Source organism: Ischnura elegans, chromosome 7 (assembly GCF_921293095.1).
Source record: "Ischnura elegans chromosome 7, ioIscEleg1.1, whole genome shotgun sequence".
In the NCBI taxonomy this organism is placed as follows: domain Eukaryota; kingdom Metazoa; phylum Arthropoda; class Insecta; order Odonata; family Coenagrionidae; genus Ischnura; species Ischnura elegans.
In genome coordinates this window covers 53,432,421-53,451,560 of record NC_060252.1, presented here as the reverse complement: position 1 = coordinate 53,451,560, position 19,140 = coordinate 53,432,421, and the positions used below count along the sequence as shown (strand labels likewise).

Sequence of the window (19,140 nt, the reverse complement as noted above, 5' to 3'; positions counted from 1 at the left end):
TCATCATCAATTTCCATACCACATTTCTTGATTTTCCTGCGATAATCGTTTATTATGGCAACATATTGATGAATACTCATCTCCTTAGTCTTTTGTGTGTTCCACATAGCTCGATTGAAGCTGCATAGCTCAGAGCGGCCGTAACTCGTGCACATGGTCTCCAACGCTTCCCACGCTGCCTTAGCATTATCGCAGGCGTCCACATGCTCCAGAAAAGTCTTCTGAACGTTACAATAGATGAGTCCCAGACATGTGTTGTCCAGCCTTTTCCTCCGTTTCACCTCATAATCCGGCGGATCTGCCGCGACTAACACACCGTTCTCTTCTATCGTCCACTCTTCAAAACCTTTGATAGCTTCAATACATTGAGCTTTTAAGAATAACCCCTTCATTCCTAGTGTCCACTCGTAATAGTTTGGCCCTTCAAGTTTATCAGCCACAGGTAACTGCCCCTGGGCTGACTCGCTATCCATCATTTGATTTTGCCGCCGTTCGGACATCGTTCCTCTCTTTTTCTTTTTACGAGTTCGACGAGTTATTCCAAGCCAGACTCTGGTTGATTTGTACTCGAAGTTTATCACCGTTTGCTCAAACGATAGTCTTCTTCACCAACACGTTTAATTCTCCGCACTCATGCCTGCTGGGCCCATAACCTGATAAAAAAATATTATTTGTTTCGGTAACCAGTGGACGAAATCTTCGTGCCACTATGAAAGCTTCGACAGTTAGTCCGGAGAAAAAACAGGATCAACTATCTACTTCAAGTTTTATTCTTCAACCTTTTTTCAAGAGTCACAACAAAGTAACCACAAACAAACCCTTGGCTACAAAAAAGTACATAGATACTTTTTTCTGTTGATAAAAAATGGCATTGTCCGCGAATATACAAAATATACATTTCATGGAAATCTTAACAATAAATGAATATATCGTGGACAAAGTACGCCATGTGCCCGGTCATGTAAAAATATCAGGCCCGCTTGAGGGTTAAGGAACACTTCAATGCTCAATAAAGTATAAATCAATGAATAGATGTATCAATATATGCATTCTAAAATTAATGTCTACCATCCAAAAGTATCAAGAAATGATTTATTGAGGAAGTGATCTAAAAATAACTATTTGTACGGAATTGCGGAGCAGACATCAGCAGCATATATGTATATGGTTACTTATAGTGGCTCACAAATGAATCTCATACCACATAACCATGAAATTCTTACCACATAATTTGAATTTCTTTATGTTGCTATACAATTATCATTAATAATAAAATGATTAACAAAGGCAGACATCTAAACAAAAACCTAACCTACCAATGTATACATGTTTGCAGATTGCAGAATCTCTACGCAGAAAAAGATTGCAATCTTTTTCTGTGTAGAGAGCAAGGTGCATGACTAATTAAAAGCTTGATAAAAAATTCCCCTGAAACAGATATCGAACCACAGATCTTTGGATTTTTGAGCCACTGTGCAGACCACTATGCAATCCAGGTTTTTTCACTCTAACACCAATTTCACAGAGCTTCAATGGTGCTAGATGATAGGGCATTGCGGTCCATCAAGGATGGCAAAACAAGAATATATAGGCCTCCAAGAAGCCACTGCGGAAAGGTGCACCCCACACCAGCAGTAATGCCGTGCTTGGTGGGAAATGTGGATTATTTCAAACCTGCCATGTGAATGGCGGTGAAATTTACAATAACTGCTATAAGAAAAGCTAAAGAACCTGGATAGCACAGTGCTCTGTCATGGCTTGGAAAGCAAAAATTTTGTGGTTAGGTTCCCGTATCAGGAAAAATTTTCCTCACGTCAACTAATGTGATCTCCTCAGTTCAGGCGGCAGGTTTGAAATGACCTCAGAGTAATCTGATGAAATAACCCATAAGGCAGGAACAAATGGAAACAGACCGAATTACCATCACTCAACTCCATTAAATGTCTTTTTATTTGATCTCATTAATTAACCCTTTTAGTGGGGCGTGCCGATATATATCGGCTTCTACCACTCGGCTGAAAAGTGCAGCGCGCCGATATATCGGCTTTTACGTAGTTCTTTAGTTAATTTGGTATAACATATACATAGTATTTTTAAGGTATGACATATTTTTTTTTGTTCTAATAAAATTTGACATTTTATTCTTTAAGTAGTATGGTTTAATCATTTTTACTGTCAATTTTAATACATTTTATAAAGTTCAATCATAACATAATTTCAGCGTTGGCTCTTTCTGCATCGTGAAGGACAGTAAAAAATATGGTTTCATTTTTCTGCTGAGTTTTCTTTCCTTTATGATCTGACAAAATAAGGTTTGTAACCTGATAGTTCTTCTATCTAAGGTATCTGGTTTGCAGAAGATATTTTGATTCAGAACTGCTAACTTTGTATTCGGTGATACGTTGTACGTATATGATTGCTTTGTAATCACTTTGGTATCTCCTTCCATCCTCCCAAGCTAATCATTCGTACTCTGTGGAATGGTATTACACTGTCAGCAGTTCTGTGTGTGTCAGGACTTTTTCTTTTTCTGCCTTGAGATAGTGAACACATTGTCTAGAGAATGAGGAAAGCACGTCTCTTTTCGTATGACCTAGGAGGTTCAGTGAGGTTTTGCCCCTGTGAGTGCATGCTTGAGTCTAAAGCTATTTAAAGTAAACACACAAGTTATATTTAGGTTTTCGTTGTGGTTACCAAAAATGGCAACTTCAAATGAGAAAGTAGATGAAGAACTGGTAAATTACCTGTTATCGATAAGTGACGATGAGGATTATTCAGTGGAAGAAGATTTGAACGAACATATGATCGACGAAGAGAATTCCGATTCTGACCATTCTGATATTCTGATGCATAGAAAAAGGCCAAGAGTTATTGAGGAAAGTGAAGAAGATGATATAACCAGTGATGTGACTGATATAATTCCACCACCTGAGTTCACTGTGGTATATGAAGGTCGTGACACTTGGAATACATGAATTCATTACATACAATTCTGATGCATAGAAAAAGGCCAAGAGTTATTGAGGAAAGTGAAGAAGATGATATAACCAGTGATGTGACTGATATAATTCCACCACCTGAGTTCACTGTGGTATATGAAGGTCGTGACACTTGGAATACTAACGCCTTCACTTACGCAGAAATACCAGGTCCCAAGCATGCGCCATCACCTGCTGCCGACCCCAGAGTATACTTCAACTTGTTTTTCACGTCCGTACTATGGAATCTGTTTACAGCGGAAACTAACAGGTATGCTGAGCAGTTCCTTGCTGCCCAAGATTCATTATCGCCAAGGTCAAGAGTGAGGCAGTGGCGAAATGTGACAGTGACTGAAATGAAAGCATTCATTGCTATTTTACAAGAAATGAGCATAACAAAAGGACCAACCATCTCTTCTTACTGGGCGAACAATTCTCGTGCAATACCATGGCTTGGTAAAATTATGTCTAGGGAACATTTTCAATTGCTTCTTCGGTTTTTTCATCTCACTGAAAATTCCAAACTTTTTCCGCCTGGCAATGAAAAGTATGACCCTTGTGCCAATTTTCAACCCATTGTTGACCATGCTAACTGCCTAATTTACCATTATTATACACCGCATGAAAATCTTTGCATAGATGAAACTTTAGTTGGTACCAAAAGCCATTCACAGTTACTTCAGTATCTTCCAAATAAACATCATCACAAATGGGGCATAAAATTCTGGATGCTCTGTGATTCTGTTTCGAACTATTGTCTGGCCTTCTATTGTTAGCGTGGTGCGAAGAGTAAAGAAGATGAGAAAGAATTGCAGGAGCATGGACTCAGTTTTGTGGTTGTGAAAATGCTATTGACTATAGGTAATTATTTCATGAAAGGTTACCGTGTTGTTGTGGACAATTTCTTCTTGAGTGTAGACCTGGCATGTGAATTATATAAAAATGAAACCCATTTGACAGGGACATTGCCAAGGAATCGAAAGAATATTCCAAAGGAATTGAAAGAAAAGTTTGGCATAAGGGAAAAGAAATATATTATAGAAGTGACACTATTCTTTTCTTAGGGCAAAGGGAAAAAAATCTAAAAAAAACCGGTTCTGCTGATTTCCACGAAAGCAGCAGCAAAAAGCACTCACACAAGTAAGAAGAGGCATGGTAAAATGAAAGAAATAGTCAGGCCAGAAATAATAAATTTATATAATAGTTACATGGGAGGGAAAGATTCATCTGATATGATGGTATATTCATATGTAGATGAAGGGCATATTGTAAATATTGGAAGAAAGTTGTTTTTTCTGTAATTGCTCGTACGGTGCTCAATTCTTATATCACATACAAAGAAAACAATCCCGTAAAAAAATGACGAGGCTTCAATATACTGCAAGCACATTTTAGAGTCCCTTGAGGTGGAATGGCTTGGGAAGACAGGGAGTGGCGCATCCCCTCGTACAAGTAAACCTGTATTGGTTGGACAGAGTAGAGATTGGACTGCAGCAACTTCCAGGGAGGAAAGAAAAACATTATCTTGTTTGTAGCAGAAATGATGGAAATAAAAGAAAAAGATCATGCACAGTGTGTATACAGTGTAATAAAGGTGTGCATGGTATTTGTATTGTTCAGCATAGATGTTAAATGGAAAGCCCTACAGTAAGGGGATGTGTCCTTATGCTACTCCGCATTACACTGAGATGGGACTTTGCAGAGGTTGACAAAAAGTTAAGCAATTCACTAGTTATTACATATTTGTTTATGATTTTTACAAAATTATTTTTAATTATATTACCATTGTAAAAAAATTAACTTCAATAGAAAAGATTTAAAAATATATATTACTTAATATAGTATCTGGAAGTCAAAAAATTAAAGTTAAGAAAACGTTGTTAAATTTGAGGACATGGAAATAAAAAAACTTATATTTCAGTAAACGTATAAAAATGTTGTGATTATTGTCCAATTTGATCTCATAAATTAAAAAAACCGCTTAAAGATATCTAAAAAATTAACTATATATATAATGTTTATTTTTCCTAGTTGTTACATTTTATTAAAATACCCTCTGCATTTTTCGACTGTACCACGGGAAGAAGGATAGTATTTAAAGGGTTAAGGTGGAATTAAAATACGGATATTTTGTCAGTTTTGAGACATATTTCTGTTTTGAGTACTGAAAGAAACAAAAGGTACATGGGAAGTTGGGTTTGAATATGGCGGCTGTTTTGAAGACTTTTTTGGAGAAGGAAAGAATTTCATAAAAGAAATGTATTAAAAAATTACTTGTTATTAAATCCATGTCATTCTTAAAAGCAAAATGACTTTTCTTGAACTAGTAAAATACTATGCGAGCAAATATTTTTATGATCTCCGTCATGGTTACATAATATTTCGCTACTCACTTGTTTTTTATCGGCTGCAAACAGCTGCTCTAGAGCAAGCAGTCATGGCTGTGTCGACGGGTGTATGTATTGTAAACAGTAAGTCAAATGGAATATATGTTATTGGGTGCTTTAGTCCTTGTTATCATGATTCATTATTCCTCTTAGAGGGCATTATTTTGTTAACTTTTAAATTTGGCTGTAAGTGAAGGATCTCTGTGGAAATTAACTGAGTAACCTTTGATCTTTGGCGTACTCAAGGATTAAAGATAGAAACATTTCATAATCTTTGCTCCTTCGCTTATAGCCTTGAATACCCGAATTTGGCATGTATTACCGTAAGTCATAAGGCTAATTTTCTATTATTATGTAAATTCTATGATTTTATATGGGTTTTTCTCTCAGCTTGAGTTAAACATAATAAAATTAGGTTAAGCAATAGGTGATTATACCGTTAAGCTAACTCAAAAAGTGTCGGCGTCTTGTGATAACCATCTCAGTATTCCAGTTTACCAATTAGAATATTTTAAAATAAATTCATTGATTATCTAATTCGCAGCGCAGAGATTCCTGTCCCTGGCGAAACGATGCCTGGCCACGCAGACATTTCCGAAAATTACCACCCACTACACCGTAGTTCCCCGGGAGACAGATCCGAGATGGAAAGGTAATGTCGCTTGTTAATATATTTACCGTTGCATGTTGTTGGATTTTAGTGGATCCTTGCGAAGATTAGACAATTTTCATTTTTCAATTTAGACGTGAACATGGAGAGATATGCAGATGAAGCAGACGTTCTAGTTGTTGGTGGAGGTCCCTCAGGAATGTCTGCGGCTATAATGTTGAAGAAACTGGCAGAAAAATCTGGGAAAGAGCTGAAAGTGTGCCTGGTAGAGAAAGCGGCCGAAGTTGGTAAGACTTCAAGTCAAATAGATTCTCTAGCAATGCTCTGAATTTTGTTGGTCATCACGTAACTCCTTTTTGAGATGCCGTGTTGATGCCATAGTGATTTGATCTTCTGCTAATTTTAATATTGTACTATATGATTTGTGTGAGTGCATCACATACTGACTTTTTAGTTGATGGAAAATGTTTCTAGCGCGACTAACTAGCATATGCGGCAGTATGAATTGTGTGAGAACATCTACTTCTGTGATTATTTTCGTACGCACTTTGTGTTCCATTATACCGATATATGTATTATATTATGCTGACTTAATGGAGCATCTAATATTTGTTGAGGTATTGGAGGAGATGGCTCTCTCACTCTATTAAATTCTCTTGTATTTTAGAATAACACAGTGCACCAAGTGGGTGAGGCACAATAAACATTCAAATTGTTGGGTGCCTGGTGCAGTAATCTATTAAGGTTCTGGATTTTTTTTACATTATCACCCTCATTGAAAATGACATTCAAGTTTTGAAGCTGCAGGTGATATTTAATAACTATGCGTTTGGAATTGTAATGTAATTTATTTTGAGTGAGTGGAAAATTTTTTTTTAAGAGTTTTAGTTCTCATAGATTGTATGTTTCCATAGGTTTATATAAGCTGCAACAGTCAAGTTATTGCTTCATATGGTCAGTGCTTGATGCCATTCTTTAGTTCTCACAGATTGTATGTTTCCATAGGTTTATATAAGCTGCAACAGTCAAGGTATTGCTTCATATGGTCAGTGCTTGATGCCATTCTTTTCCCCTTAGAGTGACTTACTGAAAATTGTTCTGATTGAGCTTTCTCTTTAAGATGCTTTTTTTCTATAAAGAAATTTAGGTCGAATGGACTAACAAATTAAATTTGCTCTTTCTTGAGTTATGACAGTCGATGAGTGAATAAGATCTATTGAGTTGGAGCTTTATTCATGGATTCTTCTAATCTTATTGTTTCAGAGCTCTATTCTATTGCATGATGCAATAAGATCAGTTTGTTGGCAAATTTCCTCAATTATTGAAATTCATGAAACCGTGATGTAATATTTTACTTTTATGCAAGGATTTAAGTATTTAATGGTTAACCTTGTATTTGGTCACTCAATAATAAAACGGTGCATAGAATTGCTGCTGTTTATTGAAACATAAAGAGTCAAGTAATCCTCACTTTCTTGTGAAATCCAATTTCAGCTTGTGTGTGGTGAGTTGGTTTGATGAACATGAGCATGTGAACTATCAAAGTCTTGACTTATGTTTCAGTTTTATACTTGATCCCTATTGTGTGATTAGTTTTAAATGTTGATTTCATAAGTGCTTTATTTTTTGTGGTTATATATTTCTACATGGAATGTGATGTTGGAACTATGGTTTTCCTGTTCTAAATACTAGTTTTACTTGAATGTTATAGGTGGACACATTCTCTCTGGAGCCTGTATTGAGACTCGTGCTTTAGATGAATTAATTCCTGACTGGAAGGAAAAAGGAGCTCCTCTCAACACTCCCGTCACGGCTGACAAGTTTGCTTTGCTTACCGAAACTTCCAGAATTCCTATCCCAATATTACCTGGTAAGATGAAAGATTTTAATGTGATGTCATGTTGACCATTTTAGTATATGATTAGTTATTTACACACATTACAAAAGTATGTTACCATCAACTCCCTAGTAAGTGGCTGGTCTAGGGTAGGGACAGATTGAAGTCATAGTTTTGGAGGGGACAGCTTATTGTTTTCTGTGGAGTCTTGATGTACGAGTTACCTTCCAGCAATGATGTCTGTTCTCTAATTCATATAAAATGTGGTTAATAGATTTTAATTACTTGTTTTAAAACATTGTTTGTTAATCAGGTGATATAAAAACTTTCCTTTGAGAACCACATTAAAAATTACCTCCTTTTCAACTTTTCCAGAAATTACAAGGAGTGGCCGCCCCCCACTCAATATGCCAGTGGTTTAGGGGTACAAATGAAATGTTTGGAGATAATGTCTATTCTTTGTTTGGATATTGAGAATTTGCTTTGTTCAAATTTGACCCATTGCATGTCTGTGTTAACATTTTGGAAGAGAAAAGCATGGTGGATGAAAAAGGTGGAATTTTGTTGCTAAATTTGTAAATATTGAGAGTAGTTAGTCTATTTAATATTGAATTAGTAATTTGTCTGCTAAGCAAAATAATGATGAGGCTTTTATGAAATGGCACTGTGCATACCTATCTGTGATTGACTCATATAAGTCTCATTGGGGTGCCATTTGCCTGGTTTCTATTTTGAGTGATTTAAGTTTTTAACTATTCATTGAAATTCATGAAATGAAATAGGTTTCTTGAAAGTATATTATTCAATTATTATTTTTTACAATCAATATATTTATGTGCTCTAGGTATGCCAATGAATAACCATGGAAATTACTTGGTACGACTGGGGCATGTTGTGAAATGGCTTGGACAGCAAGCTGAAGAGTTGGGAGTTGAAATATACCCTGGATATGCTGCGGCTGAAGTTCTCTATCATGAGGATGGAAGTGTAAAAGGAGTGGCTACGAATGATGTTGGCATTGCCAAAGATGGATCACCCAAGGTATGCATGTGATTTCCTGCATTTTTTATCTATTTATGCAAAAATTGATACAGCATACTCCGGATAATCTGGCTTAATAATTGGGAGAGGCGGGATGAATAATTGGATAACACAAATAATCTATACTTTCGCTTTAATCTTATATAATTTTCATAATTCATGTAAATCAAACATTTTTTTATGTAATATTTTTGCACATTGTTATTTTAGGTTGCTCTCCGGAATAATTCAGAGTTATCTTTTACTGACCGCAATATATCATGCTAATTCTACTTCCTCCTTCCCCGCTGCCTACACTTCTGCTATTCCCTTTCTCTCCACTTAGACCTTGACTAGTCGCGGCATAAATATGTCCAAGTGCGACAAAATCTCCGGTTCCTTTGGGCCGTATTCTAACAAGGCCAGGATAATAATTGCGCATTTGCGATATGAAATATAGAATTATAGATTGTAGACAATGTATATCATAATTTGTGGTTGTTAACTATTGAAGAATCTTATAAATTCAATCAAGAGTTTTTCCCTGCCACTGATCATCATCTGCATCGTCTCCGAGAAAATCTTAGTCACCAAAATGCTACAATTGTTATCCTTGGAAATTGGCTAGCCTCTGTGTAAAACAGCTGTTCAAAGGGCTGCTATTTGAATAGAGGATCAAGTTCTTTTATGTTACCTATGTATTTTGTTGGTTGAAAAAAAAATTGGAGCTTTCAGGCTTTGCTAAATCGGATATTTTGCTGGCAACATGCATCTCATTACTATTTATATTTCTATTTTCTCAAGAATATAGTGATATTAGACCTTATTAATATTGGAACTTTGATTTAATTCCCTAGCTTTTTGAGTTTATTTTGGAATGAATAAAAAATTCTCTTTTAATTCTGACAGCAGTTATTGTTCTAATTCATTCTCAAAAGGGAATGATCTTACAGACAATGCCTTCACTCTAACATCTGTTCTTTAATTTATCTGCAGTTCTAATAAGTCATAGTGTTCAGCTTGTATTGATCTCAGCTTATTCAATCCATAGAAATATCGAAAGAGGAGAAGAACAATTTCAACAGGGACACCAGCCTTAAAATTAGCCGTACTTTCAACCCGTAATCAGCAAAAACAATCAACAACCTACTCCTGCAACCTCCTGCTCCCCTCCCCCCACCACCTGAGATGAATACCTATATGTATGAATTTAAATTCCCACCTCTTTGAACTTTGAGCTTCCCGTGGCTACCCGTCCATTTCGGGCTCTCTAGCACCCTTAGCGGCCATAGGTCACACTTCATGGCCAATGTTACCGAAGCAGATTTTGCTTAAACTTGGATGGAAGGTTGTGTTACGTCTTAAAAGCCCAAATGATAAATTGCCCTTACTGTGATGTGTATTGAGTGGATATGTAAGTCTCCTAATTAATGCTGTCATCACCGTTTTCCGCTTTTTCTCTGAGATAGCCCTAGCCTTACGGGGTCATAGCAAGGAAGCTGGCAGGGAGAGTAATGGGGAATGGCCCTTTTGGCTGAACCACTTCTGTCTCAGTGGGGAGGGGCCTAGGAGATGACAGGTGCAGTGGAAAATTGTTTGCTTGATTATTCTGTTCGGAAATAATATTCAAAGTCAAACAGAATGAATAATACTGCAAAACCATGTTCTACTCTTTAAGGGGAAGGTGTTTTTTAATGATGAAAACTAAACATACTAACATATCGGAAATTTGTTTATACTTTTCCCAAAGTGAACAATCCAATACTTCAATTAAATAAAATATAAAAAAGGGATGAATAAGGGAGAGTAAATATTAAAGAATCAAGTTGAAAAAATAATTAACTGTAATTTTAACTTCTGTTAATATTTTTAAAATTCACTCTAACCGTATTAGAAATTAAAACTCCGTAATTGCACGTTGTTACTTTTTATTAAAAACCTTTCTGCTTTAAGTGGTCAAGAGTAAAAGAGTTAGCGTGATACTTGAAGAAGCTTAGAAAAAATAATTTGACTAAGGAAATCGGTAATTAATTTTAATTACAATTTAAATGCAATGAACCACCCAAAATAATGATGGAAGACTATAAAATGGAGGTGAATTGATGCATCGTGTTGGTAATATCCGATGGCTAAAAAATATTGTTTTTTTGAATCTTAAATTTAAGGATCATTTAAGGTTTTGTTTAAACGACGTATTTATCTTCCTTATAGGATAACTTTGAGAGGGGAATGGAGCTACATGCAAAGTGCACTATTTTTGCTGAGGGCTGCCACGGCCATCTTGCCAAGCAGCTGTTTAAGAAATTTAACCTGAGAGAGAAATGTGAGCCTCAGACTTATGGAATTGGTTTGAAAGAAATTTGGGAGATAGAGCCTTCAAAGCACAAACCTGGGACTGTGGAGCACACAGTTGGCTGGCCTCTTGTGAGTATTCTTCTTAAAAGTTAATTTTCTACTCCTTACCCTTAAAAGGATACTAGATAAAAAAAAACATTTTGACATGCCATTGTGTGTTTAGGACATATTTTGTAGTTCAAGTGTTGTAGTGCAATCATGTGGTAGCAGTTGTAATTTCATGAGTATAACTTTGAAAATGTGCTCCCTGAGTCAGGTCGATGAATTATATAGTGCATAATAAAGTAATATTTTATCCCTCTCATCTCAAGCTCAGCTTTGTGGGCATTCATTTTAACGTAAATGAAATGAAAAACTTGGTTGTATTCCTCTAATTTATTATACGACTAGGTTCGATGCAGTGACATCACCCTCAGGTGAAAAGGCTTGTACCTGAGGATGACACCTCTGCACTGAAACTAGTCATACATAAAAGTAAATTGGTGGAATACAATAATGTTTCTTAACATTTCATTAAAGTCAAGTCATATTTTGCCATGTTATTATTTTAGATAGGGTTCTGTTATCAATCACTAAATAATAATAAAACGTTATTGTACTTTTCCACAAGATTTAATTAATAGGACCTTTGTTAATTAATTTTTAAATTAAATTAATTGTTCAAAAATAACTGTTATTATAACGGTTTCTGTACCTGATGATGTCGCCTCTGGGACGAAACCGGTTGTATTAATTAAATCGTGTGGAAAAGTACAATAACGCTTTATTATTAAGAATGGATTTTCACAAAGTAAAGCCAGAAACAATCCGAGTTTATTGAATCACTAAATAATTTTTACCTGAAATTGGATGTCTGATTTTGAAAATAAAATGATGATGATTGTCAGAAAGTTATAATGCATTGTTCTTTTTTTTATTTTTAGGACAAAAACACCTATGGAGGATCTTTCCTTTATCACCTGAATGAGCCATCTCCTCTTGTTGCTGTTGGTTTTGTTGTAGGCCTTGACTACACGAATCCTTACCTGAGCCCATTCAGGGAGTTCCAGAGGTTTAAACATCATCCCTCAGTTAAGCCAGTTTTTGAAGGTGGTAACAGGTAAGAAAATAAATTATACTGAGCACTGTCATGAAGTTTTGTCGAATCCCCCATAAGTATGGTTAGTTCAGCTTTTTTGTTGGTTACGATTCTGGCTTAGTTCCGGCAGTCCCTTCTTGGTTCTTGTTATCACTTCTAGTTCTGGGTCAAGGCTTTTATTTTTCTGTAATGCTATGTTAAAAGTGGCTCTATTTATTTTTCTCAAGAGTTTACATTTGAGATCTTTTATTTTAGTGACACTAAAATAACCTCAAGCAGCTGAGTTTAAATATACAATACTCGGCTGTTACATGATAAATTTAATTCTGGACCTTAAATTTCTTTGATATGCTCCTAATAAAATTGTGATTTCATACTCCCATGGCCACTGAAACTTCAGAGGTAGTTGGTCTTGCCAATAATCTGCCTGTACTTCTTGTGGCAGTCCTCATTGACCCTCATAATAGTCAGTAACAAAAAAAAGGTTTATTGCCTCAGATACACTAGGTTTTTCAATCACAAAACGGTGCCGTGCACACACGGCTAGGCCTCGACCACAATCTCCAGTGCAGCTGGACCCACTCCCCACAGCTCCTCGTGACAGACTGCCTACACGCCGCTCACCAGGCCTCACTCCTCCAGGTGGCCGGTCTTCAGGCGTTGTGCGCCAGCCCCGAGTCAAGTGGGGCCCTGAAAGGCACACTTTACCCGTTACACAATATCCCTTCTGAAAAAAAAAACAATACTTTTCCAGGTTTTTTGGACTTTCCATTTCTTCTTTGGTCAAGGGTTTTGTTTTCAACCTCTAATTTTCAAATGCTATTAGAGATATTTGTTATGGCACTATTTAAACTACTAAACAAATAATCCTGTTATTGGTTGTACAAAATCCCTGTAATTGAAGTATGTAATATAAGTAATATGCTTGTGAAAATTTATAAACTGGTGGTTTTGCAAATTATTTTGACAGCAATAATTTTTGGCTTTGGTTCGTCTTTTGGTTTCAACCTTTGGAAATAATTGATTGGAAGTAATTGGAACTGATAACTGAAGAACCTAAGTGACCTATTAGTGTGGTTCAAGAGAGTGGAAGTGCTCATATTTTCCATACCACTCCCTAATTTGATGAAAAATTGAAATTATTTATGCAAAAGTTTAGATTAATACAGCAGCTTGGGATTATGTCCCACCCAGTTTATTTTTTGGTGAGAACTCCCTTTGAGTCCGATAGGGTGGGCATTAGGGTGCCTCGTTTTGCCACTTTTTTTTTAGGAGTGAATCATAATACGCGGCAAAAGTTGCGTTCCAGGGTGGGTATTTCAGATATGATTTTTTTTCAAAATTGGTTCATATCTTCTGTTTGCCATTTTGTTTTGAAATTTAGAAATTTTTAACGAAAAACGTTAAAAATGTAAATAATTTAAATTTTGTGTTAGCAAGCACTCATTTTTTCCAATGTAGTATAACATTGGTCTTTCCTTAATACTTAAGACCAAATACGTCAGCTTTATTGCTTTTAATTATTGAGAAAATGACCTTTTATCGTGTCCCCAAAAAGCAGTTTTATGGGATAGGCAACCCGCAACACGCCGTGTCATTTTACGCCATGCATGCGATAATTGACGCGAAATAGAGATGTTTTTCAGTCAAACACGTGGAAATCGTGTCTGAAGTTGTCAAGGGTAGTCACTAGGACGAGAGTATGCTCTTTTATTCCATCTCCGACTGTATTGACCATATTTTTGCGTACGAAGATATCACTGAAGTTTCTGTCAAGGTATGTGCCATTTAGAAAAAAACATCTATTCTAGCAGTTACGCAAACCAGAGTACTACAACTCATCTCACGCTACATGATGAAAATAATAGGGCAAATTAAATCCTATAGAGTAAAATCCTACTTCAAAAAACAGGATTACTTGTTGAATTCTTTTACTAAGAAGGCGATGGAACTATTTGTCATAGCCTTCCACAAATGTGCCAACTTTCCCAAATGTGTCTGTCTTAAGGAAAAAATGTTACTATCTCAGAGTAGGTACCAGTTCCTTGTGGATCTGCGAGGTCCAAGAATATTCCAAATTGGAAATATTGACAATCCTATGCCAAAAAATGCAAGATAGGGCTGAACTTATCATATAAATGATAGGCATAAACTCAAATCATCTGAATCAACGGTTGTCTTACTTGAATACCTAATAGCGAATACTTTGAGGATACTCAAGTTGATGAGGAAAACCATGACGAGTGGTGTGCAGTGATAAGTGATCGTCGACTGACTGTCCGATCTCTCATTTTTATCAGACTGCTGAAGCAAAAAAGAGTCGACAAAGGAAATATTTAATATTCTGAAAAATACTGCCATTGGCAACCTCCCGTATGTGCATCTACAGTACATTTTGTTTAAAGTATCTACGCCACTTTAGTTGTGTTGTAAAATGCAATTACCACTGGTTTCTCTGACTCTATTTCATCACCTAACCTGTACTGCATAATTGAAACTAAGCAAAGAGCCTTATATATTTTGGGGAGTTTGGATATTACAGTCTTGTTTGCCGAGAATTCGTAAAATGAAGAGCCCATGCGTCCTTTGGATGACGCATAATCATTGGGCACTTTTATTTATTTGATCGTACCAACGCATTAAATTGTAAAATTTGCTCATCAAATATCTGATACTAATAATCAAGAGGCTCTATATCCCTTCCTAGTGATGTTATGTAATTCTTGAAACCAGGTTTCTGAGTTACAGAGTTATGGAAGGGTATACAAATTTTCCTCTTTGGCTTATTTGATGACCAGTTATTGCAATTTCTCCTGTAAAAAAATTGTTCTTGCCTGGGGAGATCTTTTACTACATCACTTCTCTCATCATCTGTGCTCCCTCCTTCACTATCAGTTGTATTTGTCAACAGATTTTTGCATTACTTCAGAAACTACACACTCGAGGGTTTTCTGGTTTCTTGAAAAAAAGGGGCCGGAAAAACACTTTGGACAAATGTAAATGTAATGTCATTTGTATTTCAACGTTTCACTCGCGGTGTTTCCTAGGCTTTTTTTATTTCTTCTTGCGGTAAAACTCTATGCTAAGATGTTCTGTCCCCAAATAGTTAGGACACCGACTGCTGAAAGATACACGTAAATAAATGTTGCGCTCCAGCTGTGGGTGCACAAAATTTAGGGGTTCAATTGGTTCCAATTTACAAATTACATTATATGTATACGGCCTGCTAGGGGTACGAGAAATTCACCATTATTTTATTCTGAATATTGATAACATCTATAAAAATCTTAGCATTCAAAGAACAAAATGGATGATATTTCCATTAAAAACTGGATTTCATTTGTTTTGTGTTCGCCTTCAGAAACTAAATGAATGGTCATTTATTCTAACGCAATGAATTTTAGTAAAATTAAGTGCTTAAGTATCCACTTTGTACAACTAAAAATGCTTCCTAACAAAATATTAATTTTTCTTATGCTTAATAAATCACTACAAATCGTTTTTAACAACTTTTTTAATCATTTCCACCAGCATTACGTTTATTGATTTTTCTAATTAAGTACGTGCGGTCTCACAGACCACTGATCGAATTAAATTGCAAATTTACAGAACTTAATGAAAGGAACGTTAAATTTTAAGAGTGTGATGACCTTGCTATGCAAAAATATGAAGCTAACGAGAATTATAGATATTTTGAAGTATAAATTTTGAAAATACAGTAGAATCCTGATTTAAGGTTTTTCAGGGGGGACAAAATTTAAAACACTAAATGCGGAAAAACACTAAATGAGGACCAGCCATTTTTTTCAGGTTTTAGGGTCTGTAATGATTGGAATGGCTTTTTATGAATGAAAAATATAATTATAAGTAACTAAAAGGTGCTGAATGCAGCAAAAAATTCTTTAATGAAATATTCTCTGCCCTATAAAACTTCGAATGCCAATTCGAATAATTTTTGCATTCAGAGTTGCTATTTGTATTCAGTTAGTTTTCATCAATGAATTTGCTGTAACTGCATTGGTATTGTGCAAATCTGAATGCAATAATGGTTACAATTGTATATTATTGTTATTAAAGCTCTGTAACCTATGATCATCCCATTCGGACATTTTTCGGATCATCCGACTTCGGATATCCGTGGGAGATCCGACGGATATCCTGATTGCCGGCAGACCTAGATAGGACATAGCGGACCTGAAACGGATATTCTGCTTGCATTGCTATATGCTTGCATTCGACAGAAAACCCGCATTAAAAATGAGCGAAAACCAAAAATTGCAGGAAAAACTTCAAATGTTAACTCGAATATTTTTTTGCGGTCAGAGTTGTTATTTGTATTCATTTAGTTTTCATCAATGAATATGGTACAACTGCATTGGTATTGTGCAAATCTGAATGCAATAATGGTAACAATTGTATATTATTGTTATTATAGCTAAGTAACAGAATATCCTATGATCATCCCATTCGGACATTTTTCGGATCATCCGGCTTCGGATATCCGTGGGAGATCCGACGGATATCCTGATTGCCGGCGGACCTAGATAGGACATAGCGGACCTGAAATGGATATCCGTAGGATATCCGGTGTTGTTAGGGTATGAAGGTTGGATAATACTTTTCAGGAATCAGCTAAAAAAATGGGTAGTAAAAATGTTCTCTGCCCTATGAAGGTTGGATAATACTTTTCAGGAATCAGCTAAAAAAATGGGTAGTAAAAATAAGTGATGAGAGGATGACAATTGTTTTAATGAAATATTTTAAGAAATTTCTAATAAACATCAACTTAAAAGCATTCCCACACAGATTATTATTATGGACATTAGTGATTCCATTTTTAAGCATATTTCAGTGGTCTCGATGAAATTTAGAATTTTTTCTGTAAAAGTGACATGTAGGTGACTATAGCATTTCTAATATAATAAGAAAAGGTGTAAGTAGGTACTCAAAAAATCATGAGGAATGAGTGAAATAAAGGGACAGCAGAAGATCGCTAATCCCGAATTCTCAACTACCGAATATCTAGTAGGGAGGTTTTCTGGAATTTTGCCAACTTAACGTTTTCTGTTGCCTCGGCGAAACAAGGGATTTATGAGCCTTTAAAAAGCCTCCTATGCGCACATCTTGGATTTCGAGGTCATCCAAAAAAGTAGAATCTTATTTTGGTATGCGTACAAGCCGATGGTGATTCAACTCGATGATAACACCAGATTCGTTGTCATATATCCGCGGCCTTATGCAGGTCGAATGGAGCCGGGAGAAGTTGCTTACGCGGTGCGCTGATCACCTTGACTCCGACTCGCCTTGTTTCTCAGCAGCTTTTAATAAAATTTGGTTGGACCTTGAATAACGATTAGCTAAACTCTGTTAAGTGAAAAGGTTTAATCTTCAGCAAAACTGGATTTCATCCGAAAAATTGTCAGTGCCTCTGGAGTTTGGCAATTTCGTCACGGTTATGATGTCGAAGTCAACCACCAAGGGATACCTGCCGGATTCTCGTATTTTTCCGCGCCCATCTATTTTACCGTGAGTATTCGGTGATTTTTTTTCCAGTATGAGCGATTTATTTAGAGTCATGGACCGTGATAGTTCGTCAAAACTCCGATTGTCATTCTCTTTTGACATTAATTAGCACCAGATAAATATTTTTGAATCGAGAGCGATATCAACCAGCCGCATGTCGTTAAATTGGCTCCGGGATATCTAAATTACGATGTAAAATAATGTTGTTCCGTAAGGAAAGAATGCTCTCAGTCATGGTCATGATAGGGGAAACACTTCCTCTGTTCTTTCGCTGTTCCTCCGTGGAAACTGACCTTGGAATGGATTATAGAAAGAATCTTCTAGTGAACTGCGCAATTGATATTGGGCCTCCTCTTTTGAAAAGAGAAAGTAGCAGACTGAAAAAATATTGGGCTAATAATCGACTACCCGTAGGGAGTAGAGTTGAAAGGGGCATAAGCCATCAATTGAAAACAACGAGAAAACCATTATTGTAGCGGCCCTCGGAGGATAACTCGTGTCATCAGTCGTCACGTATCATCGAAGTCAAGTTCAAGAAGTGAAGGATAAGGTAGTTCGAGGATATTAAGGAATGACTTTGCTCCATTAGATCGGATCTGATACTAAAAGTGCCTGGTGTTTGGATCAGAAGGGGAACGAAACGTTACGAGAAGACAAATCACCCAACTTGCGAGTTGAAGGTCGCAGCGCTGCGCTCGCGGAAGAAAGCAGTTGAAGAAGCGTTCCCTGGTAGATTCTATCGACTCTTGGTTAACTTTCATGAGACTTTTCTTGTTGATGAGCATAAATTCGAAGATTTGGATGAACCGTCATGAAAAAACGTTAAATCGGGCAAAAAAATCTTGAGCGGGACAAATTTTTACGACCATAAATGCGGAAAAACGCAAAATGCGGAAACACTAAATACGGATAATTTTTACATTGTCCTAATAGGGAATGAATCGGGACCCAAAAAAATAAACGCTAAATGCGGAAAAACGTTAAATGCGAAGACGTTAAATCCGGATCCGACTGTATTCATATTTTTAGAAATGCAGCGGTCTCTCAGACCGCACGTCACCGGTTAAGGGTTAACACCCGTAATTACACCTTATTTTGCAGTGAAACTCAGATCAATTTGTCCGTCAGCAGCGCGAGTGGCAATTTTTGTAAACCCATTTAAAGGCATGGTGTGTGATAACATATTAAGGGGAGGACTTGAGGATCGTCTGTTTTAATATTCGTGTGATTTTGGATGACATTTGCATCAGGATTTAGGAGCCACACAGAATGACTTGTAAAGTGTTCAAGCATTTTTAAAATTTTAACTTTCATTTGTATTTAAAATTGCTGGAAAAATGTTTATTCAGTAT

General features: G+C 36.3%; 1 protein-coding gene across 2 annotated transcripts in view; it reads left to right on the top strand.

Annotated features, from left to right (window-relative positions):
- Positions 1-5,345: 5,345 nt before the first annotated feature.
- LOC124162464 (electron transfer flavoprotein-ubiquinone oxidoreductase, mitochondrial) overlaps positions 5,346-19,140 on the top strand; it is a 192,165-nt gene continuing 178,370 nt past the window's right edge. Inside the window, exons 1-7 of one of the 2 annotated variants that reach the window (XM_046539005.1) lie at positions 5,346-5,449; positions 5,910-6,017; positions 6,110-6,262; positions 7,687-7,845; positions 8,657-8,853; positions 11,044-11,256; positions 12,111-12,286. In XM_046539005.1, coding sequence (XP_046394961.1) covers positions 5,416-5,449; positions 5,910-6,017; positions 6,110-6,262; positions 7,687-7,845; positions 8,657-8,853; positions 11,044-11,256; positions 12,111-12,286 — 1,040 coding nt within the window. In that variant the 5' untranslated portion in view covers positions 5,346-5,415. Of the gene's footprint in view, positions 5,450-5,598; positions 5,689-5,909; positions 6,018-6,109; positions 6,263-7,686; positions 7,846-8,656; positions 8,854-11,043; positions 11,257-12,110; positions 12,287-19,140 lie in introns of those variants that run through there. The other variant, XM_046539006.1, reaches the window with a different exon arrangement.